Below are 21,166 nucleotides of genomic sequence, written 5' to 3' on the forward strand. Positions count from 1 at the left end.
TTGTCAAACCAAATATTTAATGATTTGCCAAAACACATCAAGAGAGAATAGAAACAGCAACAAAAGGTTAAGTTAAAACTAAAAAGACTCAATTTTTAGCCCAAACACATCCATTTAAAACAAATTTTACACTTAAAAATAAAATAAAATAACATTGTTTTATAAAATTACACGTTTATCCACAGTTTTCCCCCCAAAATACATCCAATCCACCATGTTTAGGAAATCTAAATTAAGAAATAATTGAACTCCTTAGACTCAATAAGGATGACAAATAATTAACACATTTATCGAGGATAAAGCAATTAAAGGCAAATTAAACATCACCATTCTCTGCTTTAAACTAAGTTTAGACACTAAACAGGAAAAAATTCACAATGAGATGTACTTTCTTTTAAATATGAGTGAGGAAAAAGGGAAGAAATGGTGAATTTTTCACCTGTTTTTGGCAAAATCTCAACATTTGACCAAAATAAACACCTGAAGGCAGATCACATTTCATCCAGACCTTCAGCTGAACTACAGAGAAAGAAGAAAGTTCAAACCAGGAAAAACAGCAGAGGAAGAAGTTTACAAATATACCAACACATTAAAGATCGACCTCATAATGAAACGTTGTGTCTTATAGATAGATCGGACTCAAACGTCTGACACAATTCACAGAAATTGATCATGACCAGAACAACAGCATCGTGATCAAAGCTCGCCTTCATCAGATTAGGATTGGAAGATGAAAGGCGACCTCGTGGTTGCAGACGTGCCACGTTGAGGCTGTCAGGTGACTCCTGCAGGTCAGACCTGTTCCTCCGCGGCTCCACAACAGCATGTCGGAACGGTAACATGATCAGGTTTGTCTGAGAGCCAAAAGCAGGTGACCCAGGACAAAAATGCGTATGTTTCACTGCATCTCTCTGGTTGAACAGACTGACTGATGGATCCGTGTTGGACAGCCTGATGCTCTCATCTGGACATTTTCCTGGATTGAAGCGTCTGCTGAAGGCCGTCAGGTGTCATGCATGTACACGTCCTTTCAAATTGCTTTACATAAAAAAAAAAGATTAACTATAAGTAAATAAAACAGTAAAACCATGAAAGAAAATTTACGGTCAGTTAAATCCTTTCAGCCGTCACACACGAAGAGCCGTTTTTGGTCTGGACCAGTGACTGTATATGAGACCTGGACTGAGTGAGAGTGACGTCACCCACACAAAGCAAATCTCCAATCAAATGAAGTCGATTCAGTCGCCATTTTTTCCCCCCACAATATAGACGCCGCCATGTTAGAGCCAGACGACATCAGTGAGCAGCGATTGGTCCAAGTCAAAGTTTCTATGGCAACTACTCTCACCAATCAGAAGTGAGCTCGTCGGAAATCCAAACCCCCAACTTGAAAGCATGAGAGACCGCATGCTTTTATTGAGGCTTCCGATTGGTCAGTTTATGACTTGAATAACTTGCAGGAAAAAAAGAGGATTATCAAGAACATGTAAAAGAAAAAAGGTAGCAGAGTAAGAATGGATATTCTGACAAATAGAATGACCGAGTAAGAGCGTTTTACTTCTCTATAGAAGTCTATTGGATTTTGGCCTCTTAATGCCAGCCAGTACTTCCTGTTTGGAATACCTGGAGGGAGGGGTCACTCAGTCCAGTTCTCAAATACACATCGGGTCAGAGTGAAGGTTTGTCTATCATCACCAAGGTGACTTTTTCTGGTTTGAGCTGCATGAAGCTGAGGAGATGCTCCTCCATGTTTGTGCCTCTGGCCATCAGCAGGTCTGTTCCTGAGCTTCAGTCTGAGCTGCTTCACGTGGACCTGGTGCTAAAAACGTGGACAGACTTAATCACAAACAGCACAGACATGCTTTGTTTTTTTTATAGAAATGAAAGTCTAATCCGTGAGCGACAGGAAGGCCGTGCACAGACCTGAAGGCCGGTCTGATGTGGTCTCACTTCCTGCTTTCAGTCAGGTGTTCTGGAGGATCGGCAGCTGCTTTACAGCACCTTTACTGAATGTTCCAGTCATCTAATCTGGTGGAGATGTGCAGGCGAATAATCTCTCTGGGTTTAACAGAATCCCAGCAACCAGATTAACAGCTTGAAACTGAATCATCTGCATCAACAGAAATAAAACAAAATAACATTAAAAAAAAGAAACTTGCAAAAATATTCCACCTTTTCCAAGAATTCAAAACTACAGAATCACTTCACACTGTGATTCCCCTCTAGCTTCTGTGAAATCACACATCCTGCTTGGTGGCAACCAGCAGCTCGTCTGTGATTGGCTGTCGGCTGTGACGTCACAGTCAGGAGATTTCTCAGGTGAGTGACTCAGGTGTCTCCTGAGCAGTTCAGGATCCGCTTATACACAATGGCGTTAGGACAAACATGTATTTGTGGGACCTGTGTTCTACTCAACTATTATTATCATAAATCCTTAATATCAACAATAATGTTCCAAACTTCTGGACCAGAGATTTGGAACTCCAGAACTTTCAAGGTTTCAATGAAATATAACACATTTTCATGTCTTTTTATCATCTGAAATCAAACATTTAACTGTTTTTTTTTGCTGTTTCTTTTGACATTTTAACAGCTGAGACGGTTTTTGTTCTTCATTCTGTTGCAGAAATGTCCAGAAACACAAACTGTACTGATCTCCTCATGTTGCTTCTAGGTTAGACGTTTAGTTTTGATTTTGAATCCCCGACGGTCCCTGAACATCTCAGGGTTTTCCCTCATGAAGCTGAAGGATGGTACGGAAGAGAACACCACACTTCTCTCTGTACAAGTCACAAACTCCACAGATTGTAGAACCATAATACTTCCTCCTCCGTGCCTGACAAAGAAACGCATTTTTATTTTTAGACAAACACATCTTTTTTTATTTAGTTTAGAGAAACCTTGACTATATCAAAAGTTGAACTCCATCAAATTCATCCCAGATGGAAAAAAAACTTTAAGTTAAATAAAATCAAAGGTAAAAAAGAAAAAGGTATTAAAGGAGTTCATCAGTCATGGAGCGGCTCCTGATAACATAATTAACCGTGACGCATCTCTGAGTATGAAGCAATACTTAGGAGGGGAAAAGATATTCCCCTGAAATTCCTGCAGGTGTGTTTGTGCCCCAACACTGAGTAAAGCAGGATTCACGCTGAAGCCACAAGCTCCAAGGAAACGCATCAAATCAAATATGAAAGTCCCTGCAGCCACAAAACTGAAAGGAACCTTTCACTGGTACAGTTCCTACGTCCTCGTCTTCCATGAATTTGTTTCTACAGATGATAATCCATCATATTCTTCTTTTTTTTTCATCTACATCCGAGCTTCTTGCAGATTAATGATTGACTTTAAAAAAAAAAAAAAAGCTTTCCAGACAGACAGTCATTTCTATTCAGTTGAGCACACATGACCTGCAGTGAGTCATAACCAGGTATATTTACATCTTCTACTCAGACGCGTTACTTTGGTTTCAAGTTTGTGACACAACAAAAAAAAAAAAAAAAGTTACTTAACCTAAACGATATATTTAAAATGTAATACAAACAGTTATGGTAAAAAGATGACAGAAATGTATTTGTTATAAGTGTTATAGATGAGTAAAAGGTGTACAGCATCCATTAAAAAAACATGACTGATCAAAACAACAGAGATGGAATTTTCCACCAACTGAAGCAGTTTAACATCAGAACAGCATCAAAGACAGTTTTGTAATAAGTGCCTTATTATTATGAACCATTGATTTATGTCTCTATATACACATGTATATGCAAATATAATTTAAAATGATTAAATGAGGAAATTCTGACTTTTCAGAGTTGAAAAAAATACCAGAAAACTGGAGGAGTCTAAATACAAATATCAATGTCTTTAAACTCTAAACCCTCAAATCTTAAAATGAATCCCGTCACGCTATGTGTCACTAATTATACAATTTAATCCAGGACTCCAATTAATTTAGTATCATCTTGAATGGATAAAACACTGAGGAATATTTTCTATATATTGCCATGAAGGGGTTTTGACAATTAATACAAAAAGATGCCAGAATATCTCAGAACAAACAAAAAGTCGCAATAATAAAAGTCAAATTTCTGAAAAACTGTTTTGAATTTAAGAGCTAAAGATAGGATTTTGAAGAATAAAGTTTAGAAATATTTTTGAAATCTGGACACAAAGTATAAAGTTTGGGATTAGAGTCAGAATTTTAAGTTTAAAGGTATAAATCTATTTAATAAAAGGTTTTGAGATTAAAGTTCAAATTCTAGGAAAACTATAAATATAAAAAGAGAGAGAATCTATAGTCATTGAAGGCCTGACAATTTGGGAAAAAACAAAAACAAATTTAGGTTTAAAATGATGCTGAATATATTACATGGAGAATTACCACTGTTTTAAAATTATTTGTGTAAATTATAATTTAATAGTCTATTACTGCTTTTTCATTTTAAAACAACCTACATTTTCATGTTAAAGTTGTCCGTTTATTGATTTCCTTTGTATTAAGAGCTGTTTTCCACAGAATCTGATCATACGTGACAAAACTCTTGTCCTGCAATTTGCCGGAGCGTTGCGTGATCCACAAAACAGGAAGTTTCTGGATTCCACTGGCCACGCCCCCACAGCTGACGCAACGTGCCGGTATAAAGAGCCGTCCGCCGCGGCGCTGCGGCCACTCTGCTCGCTCGCTACATGGAGGAATCACGGACAGCGTACGCGGAGGAGACGCCGGAGAGAAACAAACCGGATTCAGGATGGTCTATAGCGCCGCTCTGCCTTTGGGGAACGCAGTGCCCGTTCTGTCAGAAGAAGTCATGATCGGGAAATATTTCCCCCAGCTCGCCTCCCCTGGCCAAAGGTTAAACCCGAGCCGGCGGGGGAGCGTCGAGAGCTGCGACGAGCGAGACACCACCACCCCCGGTAAGTTTCTGGGTTGGCTTACCCCCCCCTATAGAAACTTAACCTCAAGTGTGTGTGGATGAAGTGAGTGAACTGCTGCTCTCATGTTTTAAAATGAATTTAAATTGTATCAGTTACATTTAAACGAAATAAATACGGATCTATTTAATTTGGCGGATTAAGAAAGAGAAGCCTGATGCAACTAGTTGAGGGTTTGGATCAGCTGATTCCCAGCAGACCTGAAGTCACGTGATTTAACACGTGATACATGTCATAATGGAACAAAAGCATCCTGGAACATCTCCATTTTAACCACTTTTTTTTCTTTTCCTTTACAGTTCCTAACCTGGAAGACGGCCTTGAGGACGAGCTGCGTCTTGTCCACCACGACGTGACCCGGCAGATGGAGCGCTGCTTGACTGAGGCCAAAGCCTCCGTCCTCAACTGTCAGGTTCTGCTTCTACCTCGTCACATGATCCCCAGAGTGACCAACGACGTGCTGCGGAGCTCCGTCGACGAGCCCTGCGGGCTCCGGGGGGCCTCCATCCAGCTCTACGTGGAAGGCAAAGACGGCCTGAAGTCGGCGGGGAGCATCTTCCCGGATCCCTCTGTCACCCCAACCTTCGAGCTGTCAGTGGTCTTCAGATTGGACAAAGGCGACGGCTGGCCGCCGCTCAGGCACTTCTTTGACTCCAAGGTGCTGAAGCTGAGGCCGGAGTACAGACTGGTGAAGAGGAAGCTGTACTCGTCTGCCAGTCCTGTAGTTCATGACTTCAGCTAGTGTAGGCGGGACGCTACACGTCTGACCTCTGTCATCCACTGGAGTTTCTGTTCTGAACCCTTTTTGTACTTAGTCTCTGACTTTGAGCAGGTCCTCAAACATTTTCAAAGGCTGCAAAACTTGTTCCAGTATTGAGCAGGTCTCCTTAAAGAAGCACTTTGTTTTTTTAATTTATTGAAATGTTGAAATAAAAGTGACGTCTTCATAACGCCGTGTTGAGTCGTGTTCTTTTGGAGTTTGCATTAGAAAAAGATGTGCAGTATTCTGTAAGATCAGATTTTATTTAACAAAATGTACATGTGGAGTTCTCCAAACAGGTGTGAGGGTAACAAACGGTCGACTATTGCTAACATGTTTCCTAAGCTCCACAACTGAGGGAAAAGATCTCCAAGTCTTTCACTGGAGAAATGGTCGGCTGGCGTTTTCAAAGCCTCGTTCTTTCGAATTTAAACTGTCAGCTTTCCTTTGATCCAGACCATACTTCCTCTTTTCTCCAGAGACTTTTGGAACAGGTGGTGCTGGATCTGTCCCGAAGGTTTAAAGAAAAACTGCATCCACCTGCGCCTGAATCCAGGTGCAGCCAGACCGCACCCAGGTCTGCTGAAAACATCCTACAACAAAGACACTATTTCTTCATTTTGAGGTCTGCCTCCATGGCGCTTCGGCGCCCCCTGGTGCCTCCATCCTGCAAGCAGAGGGAGAGCATTGACAGTGAGAACCCGGAGCAGGTTCCTCGTGAGATCGCCGAGAAAACTGAACGAAGGGCGTTCTTCCAAAAATGAGAGAAGCAAGAGAAAAAGATGATCAAAAGAAATTTAGAACATGCAGCGGGAAGAGAGGAAAACCTTCAGCGGGTCATGAAGAACTGAAAGGCAACAGAAAGTGAGGAGGATGAAGGTCACTGCTGCTGTTGGAGCAACGCAGGACTGAAAGTTGATGAGGGACGAAACAGACGTTCATGAGAGACGGACCGCTCTGTGGAAACATGTTCCTACAATTCCTGAGTTCTGGACCGGCTGAGACGATAAAAAAGGAAAAAAAATCTTCCAACTTTAGTTCAATTATTTTCCCTTGAGGATCCGTCCACCCTGATGCAAATGGTGTTAACGTGTTTTTGTGGATGATATCAATAAAATTAAGCTGAGAATTGCATTTCTGCATATTTCTTTAATCAAATCGTAAATCGGTAAAAAAAAGATGCTTAGACATTTAAACGATTAGATCCGTGTACGTTTTCCTCGCCTGAGCTGGCATCCGGCTCCTAACTGTACGGCTGGACAGCTGCAAAATAGCGCCCGCTGGCGGGGTTTGTTTACACCAACGATCCCACCCACAACTCAGAGAGGAATTTCTGATAAAGTCCTGCCGCTCTGCAGAAACTACTTCCTAGAAAACCACACATTTAAAAAAAAAAATGTTGACTCAAAACGACACAATCCTAATTTAAAAAAAATCAAAAGATGACTTTAAAAATCCCAGATGTTCTGGGAGGTTCTAGAAAAGTCCGGGGCCGTGTGAGCGGTGTGGGTTAAAAAAATTTGGGGGGCCCAGTTCTGGTGAGATCTGAGGGAGAACCTGCATACTTACAAAGAGAGAAAGAAGGAAAGCAGGAGAGGCCATTGGGACACTGTCCTGTAGGAGGACAAAGACGGGAGAAGAGAAGAAACACAGGAGCGTGTAAACAAAGGCCAGCTTCACGTCAGGTTAGAGGTCAAACAAAGAAAGAACAGGAGCGGAGGGAGGGGGCACGCCGCCGCGGAGACGGACTCAAACAGACCCATCTGTGGGGACGCATGACAACATCCTTTCAAAATAAGAGGCTTTCAACAGACAACATTTCAAGCTTTTTTAGTTTTGTGAACATTTACAGAAACTCGCGCTTCATTTTAGCTGTAAAAAAAAACAAAAAAGAGAAAAAATGACAAATCAGATTCATAAACTCATTCCTTTAAATGATCAGTTTTACAGTCATTAGTAAAAGTTGTTGCAATTGCTTTAGATTAAAAAACAAGTTATGAATATTAACCGTATTTTGTTTAATTTAGCATCTTTGTAGTTTTATTATTGATTCAAAGACATCAAGAACATGTTTTTTATTAGTCTGTGATTTTGATGCCTGTTACCAATTGAGCTGGGATTAAAAATATGAATAGTATATTCTTAAAAATCATTTGTAAATCAATCTTTACCTAAAAGTTGAAATATTGATTCATCCATGGTATGGAATTGGTATTACTTATTGAGACATTTTCAGGTTAAAACTGTTTTCAGTTAGTTTTTAAATGTAATTATTCATCATTATATTAATTAGAAATCTACCTTTGTTTAGTTTAAATGACTAGTTATGTGAGAAATATAACCAAAACAAAAAAGCAACAATATTTGATCAGAACACAAAACATTTTTGGTGATGTCAGCTTATGATCTGCTGCAAGGACTTTAAAAACTTTCAAAAAACCTGTGGGACACAATCAGACAAAAAAACGGGCAGACAAAGAAACAGGCAGGCAGACGAAAAACAGGCAGGCAGACAAAAAAACGGGCAGTCAGACAAAAAGACAGGCAGGCAGACAAAAAACAGGCAGGCAGACGAAAAACAGGCAGGCAGACAAAAAAACGGGCAGTCAGACAAAAAGACAGGCAGGCAGACAAAAAAACGGGCAAACAAAGAAACAGGCAGGCAGACGAAAAACAGGCAGGCAGACGAAAAACGGGCAGGCAGACAAAAAAACGGGCAGGCAGACGAAAAACAGGCAGGCAGACAAAGAAACAGGCATGCAGACAAAAAGACGGGCATGCAGACAAAAAACAGGCAGGCAGACAAAAAGACAGGCAGGCAGACAGAGAAACAGGCAGACAAAGAAGCAGGTAGACGGGTGGGAAAGTTGCTCCGTTAGCACACAGAGACACTTTAGCAAACCGATGAGCAGGGAGGCGAACACCTCCCCACGATGCCTCTGACAGCACACAGACGGCACGACGTCCTGTTTACATAACATTGTAAACGTGTCTGAGTGTCACCGAGTTTTTCACTACAGGTACAACAAACACCATCAGCTGCAAGCGGCCCGCAGGCTGACAGAGCAGGTTTCTGCTTACCGAGCTTTGATCCAGTTCACAACACACAGGCAGACACGTGTTTGTGATCAGGTCAACTAAACAATTACAAACCATTCAAAGAAACATAAAAGCATAAAGCTGTTTAATTTATCCAACTCAATAAGGTCTGATAGCTTAAAACAATGTGTTTAAATAAAGACTCGTGTTGGTTCCACTTTCTTATGAAAGGAAAACCCCACAGTGACCACTAAAATAAAAATAAACTGACAACATTAAACAATAAATACATGAAACCAGGAAAAATCAGAGATTTCTTCTGAACTGATGGTCAACAGAATCCCATTAAAAAACAGATTCATCCAACAGTTCTGTGGAAAAACCAAGGTCCTTGTGGTAAGTATCTTTAAAACCCAAATCAGTAGGTCGTCTTAGAGGATAAAGAACCTTTTAATGGGTATTGAGTTGCGCTGCTTAGGTGCTACACTGTTCAGGGATCCAGTCTGGATTTTAGTGCGAAAAATAAATAATCCCAAAGAGGTGACGATCTACAGGATGAAGCTTTAGGGAGCAAACATGGCGGTAAACTGAGCGTTCATCGGTCAAAGCAGAACTACGTCATCAAGATCATTGGTAGAATTATTCAGATTGGCTCAAACGTGAGACTTTTACATGTAAACAATCTGCGGTTACGCCTAGAGACAAAGACCAGGGAAACCTCGGAGCTGTATGTTCTGCTGAAGCCGGAGTCAGGCCTCACATGGAACCGTCTCCACTCACCTTCTCGGCCGGCTCTCCGGGTTTTCGGTTTCCCTCCCTGCCGCGGAGGCTCTTGGCGGAGATGGCGCTCTCCGACGTTTGCATGATGAGCTGCGTGGCCAGGAACTGCTGGACGTGCTCCAGGACATCGCGCTGCATCTCCAGCGCCATGTGGTACACGTCGTGGTCCGAGGAGTTGTACATGATGGCGTTTTGAAACATGAGCATGATGTCGCGCTGGAACTCGGCCGTGGTCCGGATCACCCCGGACTCGATGTTCTTCTTTATGGCCGACAGGTCCATCGGTCTGGAACATCAAGGACGTCAAACTGTAGCGTTTGTTTGGTTTTTTGATGTGCGGCTCTCTTTCATCCTTTTGAGTGACGGCTTCAAAGCCGCGACGGCGTTGGCTCACCTGTGCACAATGCTGTGATAACCTGGGGCGATGTCATCAGACACAGGCTGTAGGAAGACGCTGGCATACCTGAGAGACACAAAACCCCTTATTTCACATCAATCTGCACCTGTCCCTTCAAACCGAAGGTTCTTTCCAGAGCTGCATCCTCCCCCCTTCCACCACAAAGCAAAGCAAAAATAAAAATCCACCTGTGATTGGCTGCAGCTCTCCACACCAGCATGATGGCCTTCTTCCAGATCTTCTGCGCCTGCACGGCCTCCTGGTCCTCTCCACACGTGGATCTGAAGCCGAACAGACTTAGCATTTGGATCAAAGTAACGGAAATCTGATGCTACCAAGAGACTCCAGGCTACCAACACAACTCCTCGTCTCTGCTTTTATCAGAGGAGAACAAGCACATCCACGTGTGGACACCTACAGCTGGGAGGACGAGGCGGGGCTGCTGGCCAGAGAATCGGCGGTGTAGCGCTGAGAGGGCGGCCCATAGCCGTCCTCGCTCTCGCTGGCTGCGGGCTCCACCTCAGACAGGTACGGACCCTCCCCTTCTCCGCAGTCTTCCTTCATCTCCATCTCTTCCTCCGGGTCTCCCTCACTCCCTGCGTCCTCCTCCTCCTTGACTTCCTGAATTTAGCAGCAAAAAGTAGAAAAAAAAACATCATTTCATTTTTTTTCTCTTCTGTTTTTGGATCCAATTGTTACCGTGTTGATTATGAACGTTACCTTAGACTCTTTCCCCGACACACAGCTGTCCTCAGAGTCTACAGAAAGTTGAGATAAAAAGTTTTGGGGAAAATATTTACTCTGTGAGACATTTCTTTTTTTTTTCCTGCCTCAAAATGTGGATCAGAAATCAAAAAAGACACAAAAAAACAGATCCAAGACAGGTGGACTATTGAGAATAAAGGAAAAAAAAGAGGATTATCAAGCGCATGTTTAAAAAGGTATCAGAGGAAGAAAGGTTCATCAGACAAATATAGTGACTGAGTAACAGCTGTTTATTTCTTTATAGAAGTCTATGGGATTTTGGCGTCTTGGAACCAGCGGGTACTTCCTGTATAAAACGCCAGGGGGGGGGTCCCTCTGTCCAGTTCTCATGTTTAGGCAATATCCGAATTCCCTCCCTAATACCTACTAAAACACTAAATAGTGCGGGACTATGCAGAGCCCTGGATTTTTTTACTGCGTAGTTATGACGTCATCGATTTCTGGAAGTGAAATGTAATTGATATGAGCGTTTTGTGACAATTATTTATGAGTCCACGGTGTTCTGAAGATGAAAATGTTGATGTTTTCTTTTAAAAAAACATTTAAATACATTTTTTCACAAAAATTGTTCAAACACAATGCATTGTGGTCTATATTGGCCAATCCAGTGAGCATCGATGCCCACTGGTTCTTCATAGAGACTCCTGGGAAATTCATTGGTTGGACATTAAACCTAAAGACAGTTCAGATAAATGAAGTCTCTGCTTCCTTTTTTTTTATAAAAGGTGTTGATCTGTTACCAAATAAAAAAAAAGTCATTTAAAAATTCCTAGAAGACTAATCTAACGTGAAACAAGCTGTTCTTCTGCGGTTTGTCTGTCAGCCTGAGAAGCAGAACTCACGGGAGTGAAAATCATTACACTCAACTTGAAAGCAGCGCTAGGAAGTCAACAGTGAGAAGGTGGACACCTCATAAAGGCTGTGACGATAACCACATCACCGCGGTGATGAAAAATCCCACACCGTCACAGCTCTACACCTCAAACCAAGATCTTTCTGCTTTTCACTGTCACCAAACATCTTCTAGAACACCCGCCAAAAGCTCTGCTTACCGACAGACGACACCTGGCTTAAACGTGGCGAAAACAGGCCGACGGAATTGACGCCACTTTTTTAGAGCTGGAAGTAAATGGTTTTCTATGGATGACGTCACAATCGCCCAGTCCAGTTCTCTGTGCCAGACTTTAGTGACATCATTCCCTGCCACGACTAAGACGGAGACTTCAAATACTATTTGTTGGATCATGTGACCACATCTTCTGTTCACATTGGACGTCCAGCAGAAGACATGAGGTGGATAAAAGATGAAATGAATTCTGAGGTTCTGCCGGTTCCAGAAACATGGAGGGATTTCTACTGGAACCGGGTCACTTGGGTTAGCGCTCTGTTTTGAAACGATTAGGATCATAAGCCGCAAAACGTAATTTTGGTGTCGTTAAAACATAAAAACACAGAATAAAGCCTAAAAAAGGATTCATTTTGACATCTGTCTTGTGTCTGCGTGCGTGTGATCAAATGTGCTTCCTTTACCTAAACAGGGTGGGTTGGGTTCAGGCTGGCTCCAGTCCTCTCCATCACTCTTCACCGCTGCCTCCGTGGCCTCTTTCACCGCCGCGGCTTCCTCTGTGACCTCACTTCCTGCAGCTCCGCCGTCAGAGACGACGGCCACTCCAGTGACCTCCGACCCCTCGCCGTTTCCCGTGAACGGTTCCTCTTTTTTTACGTCGGGCTGACCGTGCGTCTCCTCCCCCCCAGGGGAGGGGGCCGTCATGGAGACCGGGTCCTGGGGCTCCTGCGCGGAGACGGCGTCCTGGACTGCGAGCTGGGGTTCAGAGGGCTTCAGTTCTTGGGTCTCCCAGGGCCCGGGGAGGGAGTGACCCTCCGAAACAGCTTCTTCACAGAGCGAAAGAGCGGCTTCTACAGCCGCTGCATCTAAAGCCTCCACAGAGTCGTCCACCTGAGAGACACAGAAGACTTAGCAGATATCTGCCCAAGCCACGCTGGATTCATTAATAACATAAGAACCCTCAAACTTTGTGGTCATTTTTGGGGTCAAAAGAGAAAACCTGAGGGAGACGGTTTCGTACCTTCTCCTCTATGATTGCGATGATGTCTCCAACAGTCTCCAGGTCCAGCTCATCCCCCATGTAGGACACGGCTACAAGGTCTTCTTCCACCAACCCCGTCTCCTCGGTCAGATCCTCCTTCCCTGCAGCGTCGGCTTCTCCTTCTGCAAACATTTTACAAGTCTGAAATAATTTCTTTATTGGTGACAAACCAGAGATAAATATATTAGATTGAATAGAAACTAAAGACTTTTTTTATTCATAATCCTCCCTCGCTTATGTCAGGAGTTACGATCTAAAGATAAGTCCGTCACGTTGCCTTTAATGTTTCTGGAAATAATTTCTTTTCCTTTATATTTGAAGCACCATTCAGGCTCCAGAACCGTTTAAAAGTACTGGAGAAGCTACATTTAGCAATGTTTAAAATAAACAGAACTTTATTTCCTTCGTCATATTTTTAGAAACTTGTTGGTTAGGAAACATTCATTCTTTTTTTTTTTCTTACACTGACAAATCAGACAATGTTGACTGTTCCCTTTCTATATTTTAAGTTACCAAAATAAAAGCACCATCAACTTGCTTGGGTGAAAACAATTTGTATATCAGATGCAGTTGCAGTGATTCACATCGTCATCAGTGAATGAAATTTACCATTTTATTACAATGAAAGATGGATTCATTTTTAGGCAGACTTTTTTTCGAAGCCATACTCTTAAAAACAAAAACAAAAGTGTTCCGGTTCAATATTGCAATATGTATCGTATCGCTGGAGGCGGATATTGTATCGTTAAAAAGTGATACTGCATCGCCAGACTCTTGCCAATACACTCCAGTAAAATCTATGAACACCAGGAGATCTTTGTTTTCATTTTATAACATTGGACTTATTTTTATACAAACTTTTGAACTTTGAGAGTTTAAATGAAAGAAAATGATAAAAATGTTCCTGTCTGAAGTGTATAAAGTGTGTAGTGAGGAGTCTTACAGCCTTAAAATGTCTATAACTGTTGAGAGAAGTTACATGAAAACTACTGCTGGACTGGAAAACAACGGTAGACGTTTCAGTCTGATCAAGCAGAGCGAGTGGAGCCGTCACCGATGCTCACCTGTGAGGACCTGATGACCTGGAGCTAGGGCGGGGCTTGCTGTGGCCGCCTGCACGCCGTTGGCTAAACTTCCAGTGGAGTCTCCTTCTGCCACCTGACAAGGAAACACCATTAGAATCGTTTAAAAAAAAAAGAAAAAAATCAGCCTCTTTGAAATCCTGGAGTTTCTCACCAGGCGGGGGCTGGCGGAGATCAGGTTTCCCTTTTTCAGCAGCTCTGATAACAGAGGTGAAGGCGGCGGGGTGGCTTTCTGGGTCAGGAGTCTTTTCTGTGGAGAGTCATCGACGAGAGCAGCAAGGCCTCCGTCTTTGGGCCCAGACCCTGGGGGGTCCGCTGCTGGCAGGAAAACCCCGATACCCTGAGCCTGTCGAAGGAAATGGTGAGGTCAGAAGATTGGAGTCCATCTTCATCGAACACCGTCATCCTCATACTGACACAAAAACAGTTTTGACTAAAAAAATAATCTATGTTTCCTTCAGCAACAGGGGGCGGAGTTGTTCTGGTCGGCCCCCTCTCTCCCCTTTTCGCTTAATCTGGAAGGAAAATAAAAGGGTGTATTTACAACGGAGCGGGTGTTGGTGTCATCGGAGGGGATGCCTCCCGTCTCCATGGACGGTGTGGACAGCGAAGAATCACTCTGAGAGTCCATAGCTGAGGGGCTGGCCCCCAGCGGAGAGCGGACAGTGACACTGGGCAGACGTTTGGGGGTGTTTTTAACTGCCTGACGGGCTGCAAAAAAAACAAAAAACAAGGACACCTGATTAGAGGACGGAGGAATTGATTTGAAAAACACAAAAACTGGGGTTTTACTATTCAGTGGATTCGTCTCATGAACTGCAGGCGTGAAAAAGGTTTTTATAGAGAAAATTAATGCCCGACAAGGTGTCCATTATCAGAAATTAATGGACGAGATCTTAAAAAAATCCAGAAAAAAAAACCTACCTTGATAAGCCATTTCTGTGGCTTTCCTCTTCTGCTCAGCTTCCTCTTCATCCTGTTTCTTCTTTCTGGTAAATAAATAAGCATGTTTTATCTGATAAAGAAGAGAAAACTGTTCTGTCCTCACTGTAGACGACCAAATGTGGTCCTTTGCATCCTAAATATAAAGAGAAAACTTGGCCGACTTTGTGTCTGTGTACATCCTCAGGTTGTGCTTTCACTGCTTCAAAGCTAACTGGACTTAATGCCGTTTTTTGAGCAGCTTTCTTGATTCTGATGAGATTAGTCACTAAATTGACCTGCTCATTTCTGTGACTGGAAATACTCATGAGTTTGTTATATAAGTGGTCAAGGAACACTTGTAAAAGTGTTCTGAGCGTGTTTGTGTGCACATTTTATTTTGTTAACTTCATCAGACTTTTTCAGGAGGAAGAAACCATCAGATGAAGTTTAATCCACATGTTAACACCTGTTATTCTCAGTTTAGTCTGAAAATATAATCATCTCATGCCTAGGGCTGTGACGATAACCGTATCACCGCACCTTTTTTTTAAGAAGTTCTGCATACTATAATAAAATATAATATGAACTATAATAAACACATTCATCTTTGCTGCTAATTGAATTTTTCTGCTAGTCCTGTGTTCAGACTTCACGGGTTTCTGGGGGAAACCTTTTATCACTCTTCTCCTTCACTCCCCGCACCCGCCTGCGCTGCGCGCGGCTGTCACTGCCTCTACGCTGCACGCGCTCCCTCTTCTCACACACACTCTTGTGCGGTTTCAGAAGCACACATTCATCCTCATTCTACAATAGAAGTTTCTTTCTTGCGAGGAGATACGACAAATTTATTGCGTTCTAATTATTAATTTCCATTGTATTCATTTCCATTACAAGCTGCGTTCTTTTTGTGTTGGGGGGGATTATTACTGTTCTCCTTCACTCTGTAACACCAAACATGAACGTGCACTGTTAGATTTCCATGAATATCACTACATGTTTTGTCTGTGAACTATTTTGTGCAGCGCAAAGTTACGTGTCTGTATAAATAAAGGCGGAGCCTCCTGCCCCGCCTTCTTCATGGGTGTCAGGCTTCATGGCTACCGGAAAGGTGACAAAGTGTCTGCAGTCTGTTTATTACTGGGCAATATATAATATTCTATGAAGGCGTCTGTACCAGAGAGCACGGGTGAAATTGTGTGCAGCTAGAAAGCGGTCCGCTGCAGAAGAATCAACACGCACCCCCAACATACGTGTGTGCTCCTTCCTCCTAGTCCTACACACGACGCAGCGCGCTCACACACACATAGTCAATCTACAACACCTATATAGTTAGTTCATTTGTTAGATAGGTAGTAGTTAGTTGTTACTGTTATTTGTTAATAAGGAATACTACATTATAATTGTATTTATTTCTGATGCGGCCGCCGGGGGATTTTGTGTTTTGTTTTTGTTTTTTTTGGCTGCGGTTAACCGCGACACCGCGGCCCCTGCTGGTTTACCACTGCGGTGATCAAAAATCCCACACCGTCACAGCTCTTCTCACAACATAAAGGAGGTGGTTTTGTCTGAACTGAGTTTTCTTGTAAATATAAGCTTCCTCTCAGGTTCAGGTATTAACCTACATGCAGACTTACAGCGTGATGTCCGACCACAGCTCCTTCAGCTGGGAGTCCATGTGACCTGCATGTATCAGCTCCATTTCTTTCTTCAGTTTCCTGTGAAGTCATGAAAAAAACAACAAACAAACAAAATCATTTGGAGTTAAACATAATTATTTTTACCAAACATCTCCTTTTGAAAAATGAAATTACATTTTGCACAGAAAGAGTTTTTTTTTCATTTCAGAGATGTTTGATTCTTTAACAAACTTATTCAAGATCGTTGGAAAAAAAAACAAAAGACAGATTTCACAGTTAAATAATAAAAAAAAAGAAACAATAAAAGTTTTCATTTTAATGTCTGTTTTTATACGTTTTACTCAAACGTTTTAATGTATGTTGTTGTTAGTTTTTGGTAGCTAGAACGTATGGGGTCAACAATTATGACAATTTGTATAAATAAAGGACTTTTCCCCAAATTCTTGGCTTAGTGTGTGACTAATTAGTACAAATGACAATTTTTGACTTTTTTTAATCCCACAAAAATATTCTCAGAAGTTCATTTTTTGCTCAGCATCTAATCAGAGTCTGACAAATTTCACAGATTTACCTTATAAATATAATAATAAAACTGTCTAATAAACTGTTAAAGTGATTAATCTCTAATTATATCACTCGACTTGTTCCAAAAATTGATTTGTGATTTTTTGTAATGAATAATAATTTGCACATATTTTTAACTTTTGATACTTGACCTGCATAAGCTATGATGATGTCTGAAATAGTCTTATGTCTATTTTTTCTGATCGAGTGTTATTTCTAATCATAGTCAGGATTTTTCTAATGAAAATAATCTGCACTTATTTTAGATAACTGATCTGCATGTGCTCTGTTGAGTTCTAAAATAGAGTTATGTCCATTTTTATATAATTATTAAGTAATTCATCTTTGTCATGTGATTTATTGATACTGAAGGATTCTTAATTCTGTCTGATAGAAGTTAATAACCGGAAAATGATAAATCATGTAAGGAAAATGGTACAGTAGAAACTTCCTTCCACTCCCTTTCAAGCAATCATTGATTTAATGTCTAATGATCCTAAGTTTGATACGTCTTTGTATGAATGTATAACTGCTGATTGTATCATTTTGTGCATTATGTAAGGGTTAATGGCTGACGAATTGTGCGTTTATATTACTTTTTAACGCACGCCGTGGAAGCCTGAACCGCATCGGACGGTTGCTTCTGCGAAGTGCGTTAAAAAGTAATAAACGCAATCTTCGAAGGCCATTAACCCGCTTATACCATGGTCAGTTACAAAAGCAATAAATACTAACCAGGTTTTAGTCCTCCATTCATGCTTTTTTTTTTTTCGATTTGGATCGCTTTTCTCACAAAAAGCGGACTATATGTTACGTGATGCGGCGCATCGCAGCACCACCGCTGCAGTCAAGATTCGGCGATATATATATGCTGATCGCCCCGATGAGTTGAATAAAGCATCTGTTCAGAGAGAAAGTTCATCTCTTACCGCTTGATTTTGTCCAGATGATGAAGCAAAAGGTTGTTTTAAAGAAGCCGGCGCAGTGATACAAAACATTTAAGCTAGGTGACCGGAACTTCTTTTTTCACCGTGCGGTTATCAGGTTTTAATGCACACCCAGCAACCAATCAGAATCGAGTATTCAACCGGACCATGGTATAATCTTGCTTTGATTGCTTAAAATAAACAATTTAAAATCAAATTACATTATAAAAAAACCACTGGAGTTGACCAATCAGAGTAATCTGAGGGATGGCTGCTGTCCCCAAAGCAACAGTGTCAGCAGGAAAAGCATCCAGGAGGCTTTTTAGCAGGACTTCATATAAATCAGGACATATTTTGTCAATTTTGCCCCAAAGTTTCAATCAGAGAAAATGAAATCTGCCTTCAATGGGACTGAATAGATAATTGTTGATAAGTTCTCACTGTGCACATGTACCTGTACTGCTCCTGTGTGTCTCGCAGTAGTTTTTTCAGCTCTTCTATCCTCTCTGTAGTTAGCCTACGAACGATGACGTCTTCAATGGTCTCCACCACCTCACCCTTCTCTCCACGCTTCCGCCTGGAAAAGGATAACATAAATGTTTACAATGAACACCGTGGTGTTCCACACGTCTGGAAAAGTCCGTTGGGGTGTGAGGTTCTGGATATAAATGTGTTTTCAAACTGACTTTGGTGCTTCTGTGGCTTCAAGCAGTTCCGAATACTGTGAGGCACAGTGCTGATGAGTGGAGAAGAAAAGGATTTTAATCTTTAGCAGACAAAAAAATAAATTTGAGATAGAGACTGTAAATAGAGAGCAACAAACTTGTGAAACAGATGTGAACTAATTTAGAAACATCTGGATTGGTTTGGTGGTTCTCACCTTTTGAGAAAACCAATCAGGTGGACGCCCAGATTCTGCAAAAGGCTTGATGGCTCTGCTTACAGATACCCTAAAGACAAAAACAAAGAAACATCAAGAAAAAAACAACAACTGTATGTTAAAAATAAGATTTATCCAAAAGTGTGTTGTAGTTTTGGTAAAAGCATTATTTCCAATCACATATGTATGCAGAAACATGTAAAATATGACGATCAAAAAAATGATTTAACCGCTCCAAAGTTGCTTAATGTTGAATTGGTGACACCACTAAGACATTTGCAAAGACTGCTTTGCAAACACCAAACTAATGTCATCGACTCTTATGAAGTGAGTGTGTTAGATAATTGAAATTTGAGTTTACACAAAAAATAAAAATAAAACCCCTCCTGGCAATTTGAAATCTTTTTCTATTTAATAAATAGGAAATGCAATTTTGCTTTTGGGAAGACCCCCACGCATCAACAACTGCTTGGTTCCTCCTGGATGCTGGAAATTCTGTACATTCTCCGCTCTGCTGTACATCCCAAGTGTGCCCGTTTCTGTCAAACTCTTCCCCATTCAAAAATTAATAAACAGCCCTTCAAAAGGATAGTAGATGTATTGCCATGAAACATTGTTGGTGCGAATAGATATTGTGTCACAAACTTGCTGAACCAAGTGCTGTTGAGCTTTAGAGAACATTTACACACATAGCCTTTGCAAAAGTTACCAGTTTTGGTCTCCGCTCCTCATAACCGACGATGCCAGACACAGCTTCTCTCTAACCGACCATGGTTCTGTCGGTCCGACAGTCAGCATCTTGTGTTCTATGTGAGAAAAGGCATAAAAAACACAAAACTTTTGTTCCTCCTCCTAACATAAACAATAACAGTAAGCTCACACACTTGATCTGGGCAATCCAATGAATTACACATTTTAGTCACATGCCTACTTAAGTGGGCAAAAAAAATATTTATTTACGAATAAAAACGGAAAGTTTTCATAGCAAATGCATTAATGGATTTTTAGAATTATTCTTTTTATATTTAGACTAGTAGGTTTTCCTTGCGGTGTGAATTGCTAACGTTAGCATTGTGTTAGCTTGTTTCGTTGTAAAACTGTCTATTTAAGAATACAAACAATGCATTTTGCTTCGGAAATGTATGATAATATTTAGTAGAATTTGTAAACACAAAATAATTTAAAAATACATTGCAAATAACTACCTTGTTAAAAGCAAAATTTACAAAAGCTTTTACTGTTATTGCTATTTATGTTAGCCTCGGTGTTTTCATAGGGGGACAAATTCGCGAGACACACACTTTTTACCAACACAGAAACGCTTTTTAGGCCAAAAAGAAAATGTTTTCTGTCTTTATTTTTTTAAAGAAAATAGAATATAAAGATTTTAAATAATTGCATGTTTTAAATACATTATAAAATGCAAATAAAAGCTAAGGTTTACTCACTGCCGATACCGCTCGCCATAGTTTTTGTGACTGGCCACCGGACCGATTTCAATGGTGCACAGGGCACGGTACACGCCCACAAACGGCACGGACAGAGCGGAACTAAAGTTAATAGATTCTTTTGTATTAAATGTTAATGTTAATATTTGAACTTTATTACTATATAAAAGATCGATTTCATAAAAAAAAATCTGATTTCCATTCATCATTCTACAAAAATTATAATACTATATTGTAAAACAACTAAACAGTATTATCAGGTCTTAACACCTGCAAAAGTTTTCCTGGACCTTTAAATGGTCCTAAAAGTCTAGATGAATAGCTAAAAAATCACGGTGAAGACTTTTGTCTTAACAAATGTCCATTAGATAGTCAACACTTTTCACAAGGAGGGGAAGCCCCAATATCCCTGCTAAACAAGCTGGAAGTTCAAAGAATGCTTACAGAAAATTAAGCGAATGATGAAAGAGGGATGCCGTGCGACAGACTGGATCAGCTGAACTGCAGGCTTTCTGCTGCCTTCATGTAGGTCCACAGCTCTGCCAAAGTTACCAGTTTGTAAAAACAAACACTCACCAGGAACATCCAGCCTCCTCCTTTCTTAACATCCCTTCCACTATCAACATGTGAGCTCAAATACTTTCCCTTCTCTAGTCTAACCTCATTCACTATGGGGCCACATCAGAACTCAAAGGTCCAGATGAGAAGTTTTTTTCTTTTTATTATTTTATCTAATACATCAATGTGAATTCTTACAATAACACCCACGTTTCATGTCTTGCAGTGTGACTGACTGCACAGCTCATTGTTTTCATTCACACAGGTCAATAAAATCATCACAAACAGGCTGCAATCATCGGAAAACAGCAGTTTGCAGTCTTCACTGTGATTATGTGACCGGTACTGTTAGACCGAGACCGT

At 41.1% G+C, this 21,166-nt stretch overlaps 2 protein-coding genes across 8 annotated transcripts; one reads left to right on the plus strand and one right to left on the minus strand.

Moving 5' to 3' along the window:
- Positions 1–4,658: 4,658 nt before the first annotated feature.
- si:ch211-39i2.2 (DNA damage-inducible transcript 4-like protein-like) lies at positions 4,659–5,885 on the plus strand. Its single transcript, XM_004073571.5, has 2 exons — positions 4,659–4,917; positions 5,235–5,885. Exons 1-2 carry the CDS (start codon positions 4,752–4,754, stop codon positions 5,675–5,677), a joined length of 609 nt encoding a protein of 202 aa, XP_004073619.1. The 5' UTR covers positions 4,659–4,751; the 3' UTR covers positions 5,678–5,885.
- A 54-nt stretch (positions 5,886–5,939) lies between these two features.
- Positions 5,940–20,724, minus strand: brd8b (bromodomain containing 8b). 7 transcript variants are annotated; one of them, XM_078954373.1, is made up of 19 exons: positions 20,690–20,724; positions 19,507–19,603; positions 18,798–18,867; positions 18,604–18,653; positions 18,372–18,494; positions 16,425–16,505; positions 14,791–14,855; positions 14,411–14,577; positions 14,021–14,212; positions 13,849–13,942; positions 12,764–12,906; positions 12,207–12,633; positions 10,632–10,669; positions 10,330–10,532; positions 10,100–10,192; positions 9,909–9,977; positions 9,515–9,800; positions 7,265–7,309; positions 5,940–6,362 (listed from the first exon to the last, which is right to left on the minus strand). In XM_078954373.1, exons 2-19 carry the CDS (start codon positions 19,593–19,595, stop codon positions 6,303–6,305), a joined length of 2,295 nt encoding a protein of 764 aa, XP_078810499.1. In that variant the 5' UTR covers positions 19,596–19,603; positions 20,690–20,724; the 3' UTR covers positions 5,940–6,302. The 7 variants fall into 7 exon arrangements, with proteins under 7 accessions (XP_078810499.1, XP_004073689.1, XP_078810498.1 ...); XM_004073641.4 differs by lacking the exon at positions 20,690–20,724 and adding an exon at positions 20,246–20,383; XM_078954372.1 differs by lacking the exon at positions 20,690–20,724 and adding an exon at positions 20,003–20,030.
- Positions 20,725–21,166: the final 442 nt, after the last annotated feature.

This window comes from Oryzias latipes, chromosome 10 (assembly GCF_053564925.1).
Source record: "Oryzias latipes strain Hd-rR chromosome 10, Olatipes_Hd-rR_3.1".
Classification (NCBI taxonomy): Eukaryota; Metazoa; Chordata; class Actinopteri; order Beloniformes; family Adrianichthyidae; genus Oryzias; species Oryzias latipes.

Coding starts and splice junctions, on each gene's coding strand:
- brd8b (XM_004073641.4), bottom strand. Junction 18,495..18,603: donor GAAGCCACAGAAGCACCAAA/GTCAGTTTGAAA, acceptor ATCCTTTTCCAG/GCGGAAGCGTGGAGAGAAGG. Junction 14,578..14,790: donor CACAGAAATGGCTTATCAAG/GTAGGTTTTTTT, acceptor TTTTTTTTGCAG/CCCGTCAGGCAGTTAAAAAC.
- si:ch211-39i2.2 (XM_004073571.5), top strand. CDS start 4,752: ATGGTCTATAGCGCCGCTCTGCCTTTGGGGAACGCAGTGCCCGTTCTG. Junction 4,918..5,234: donor GCGAGACACCACCACCCCCG/GTAAGTTTCTGG, acceptor TTTCCTTTACAG/TTCCTAACCTGGAAGACGGC.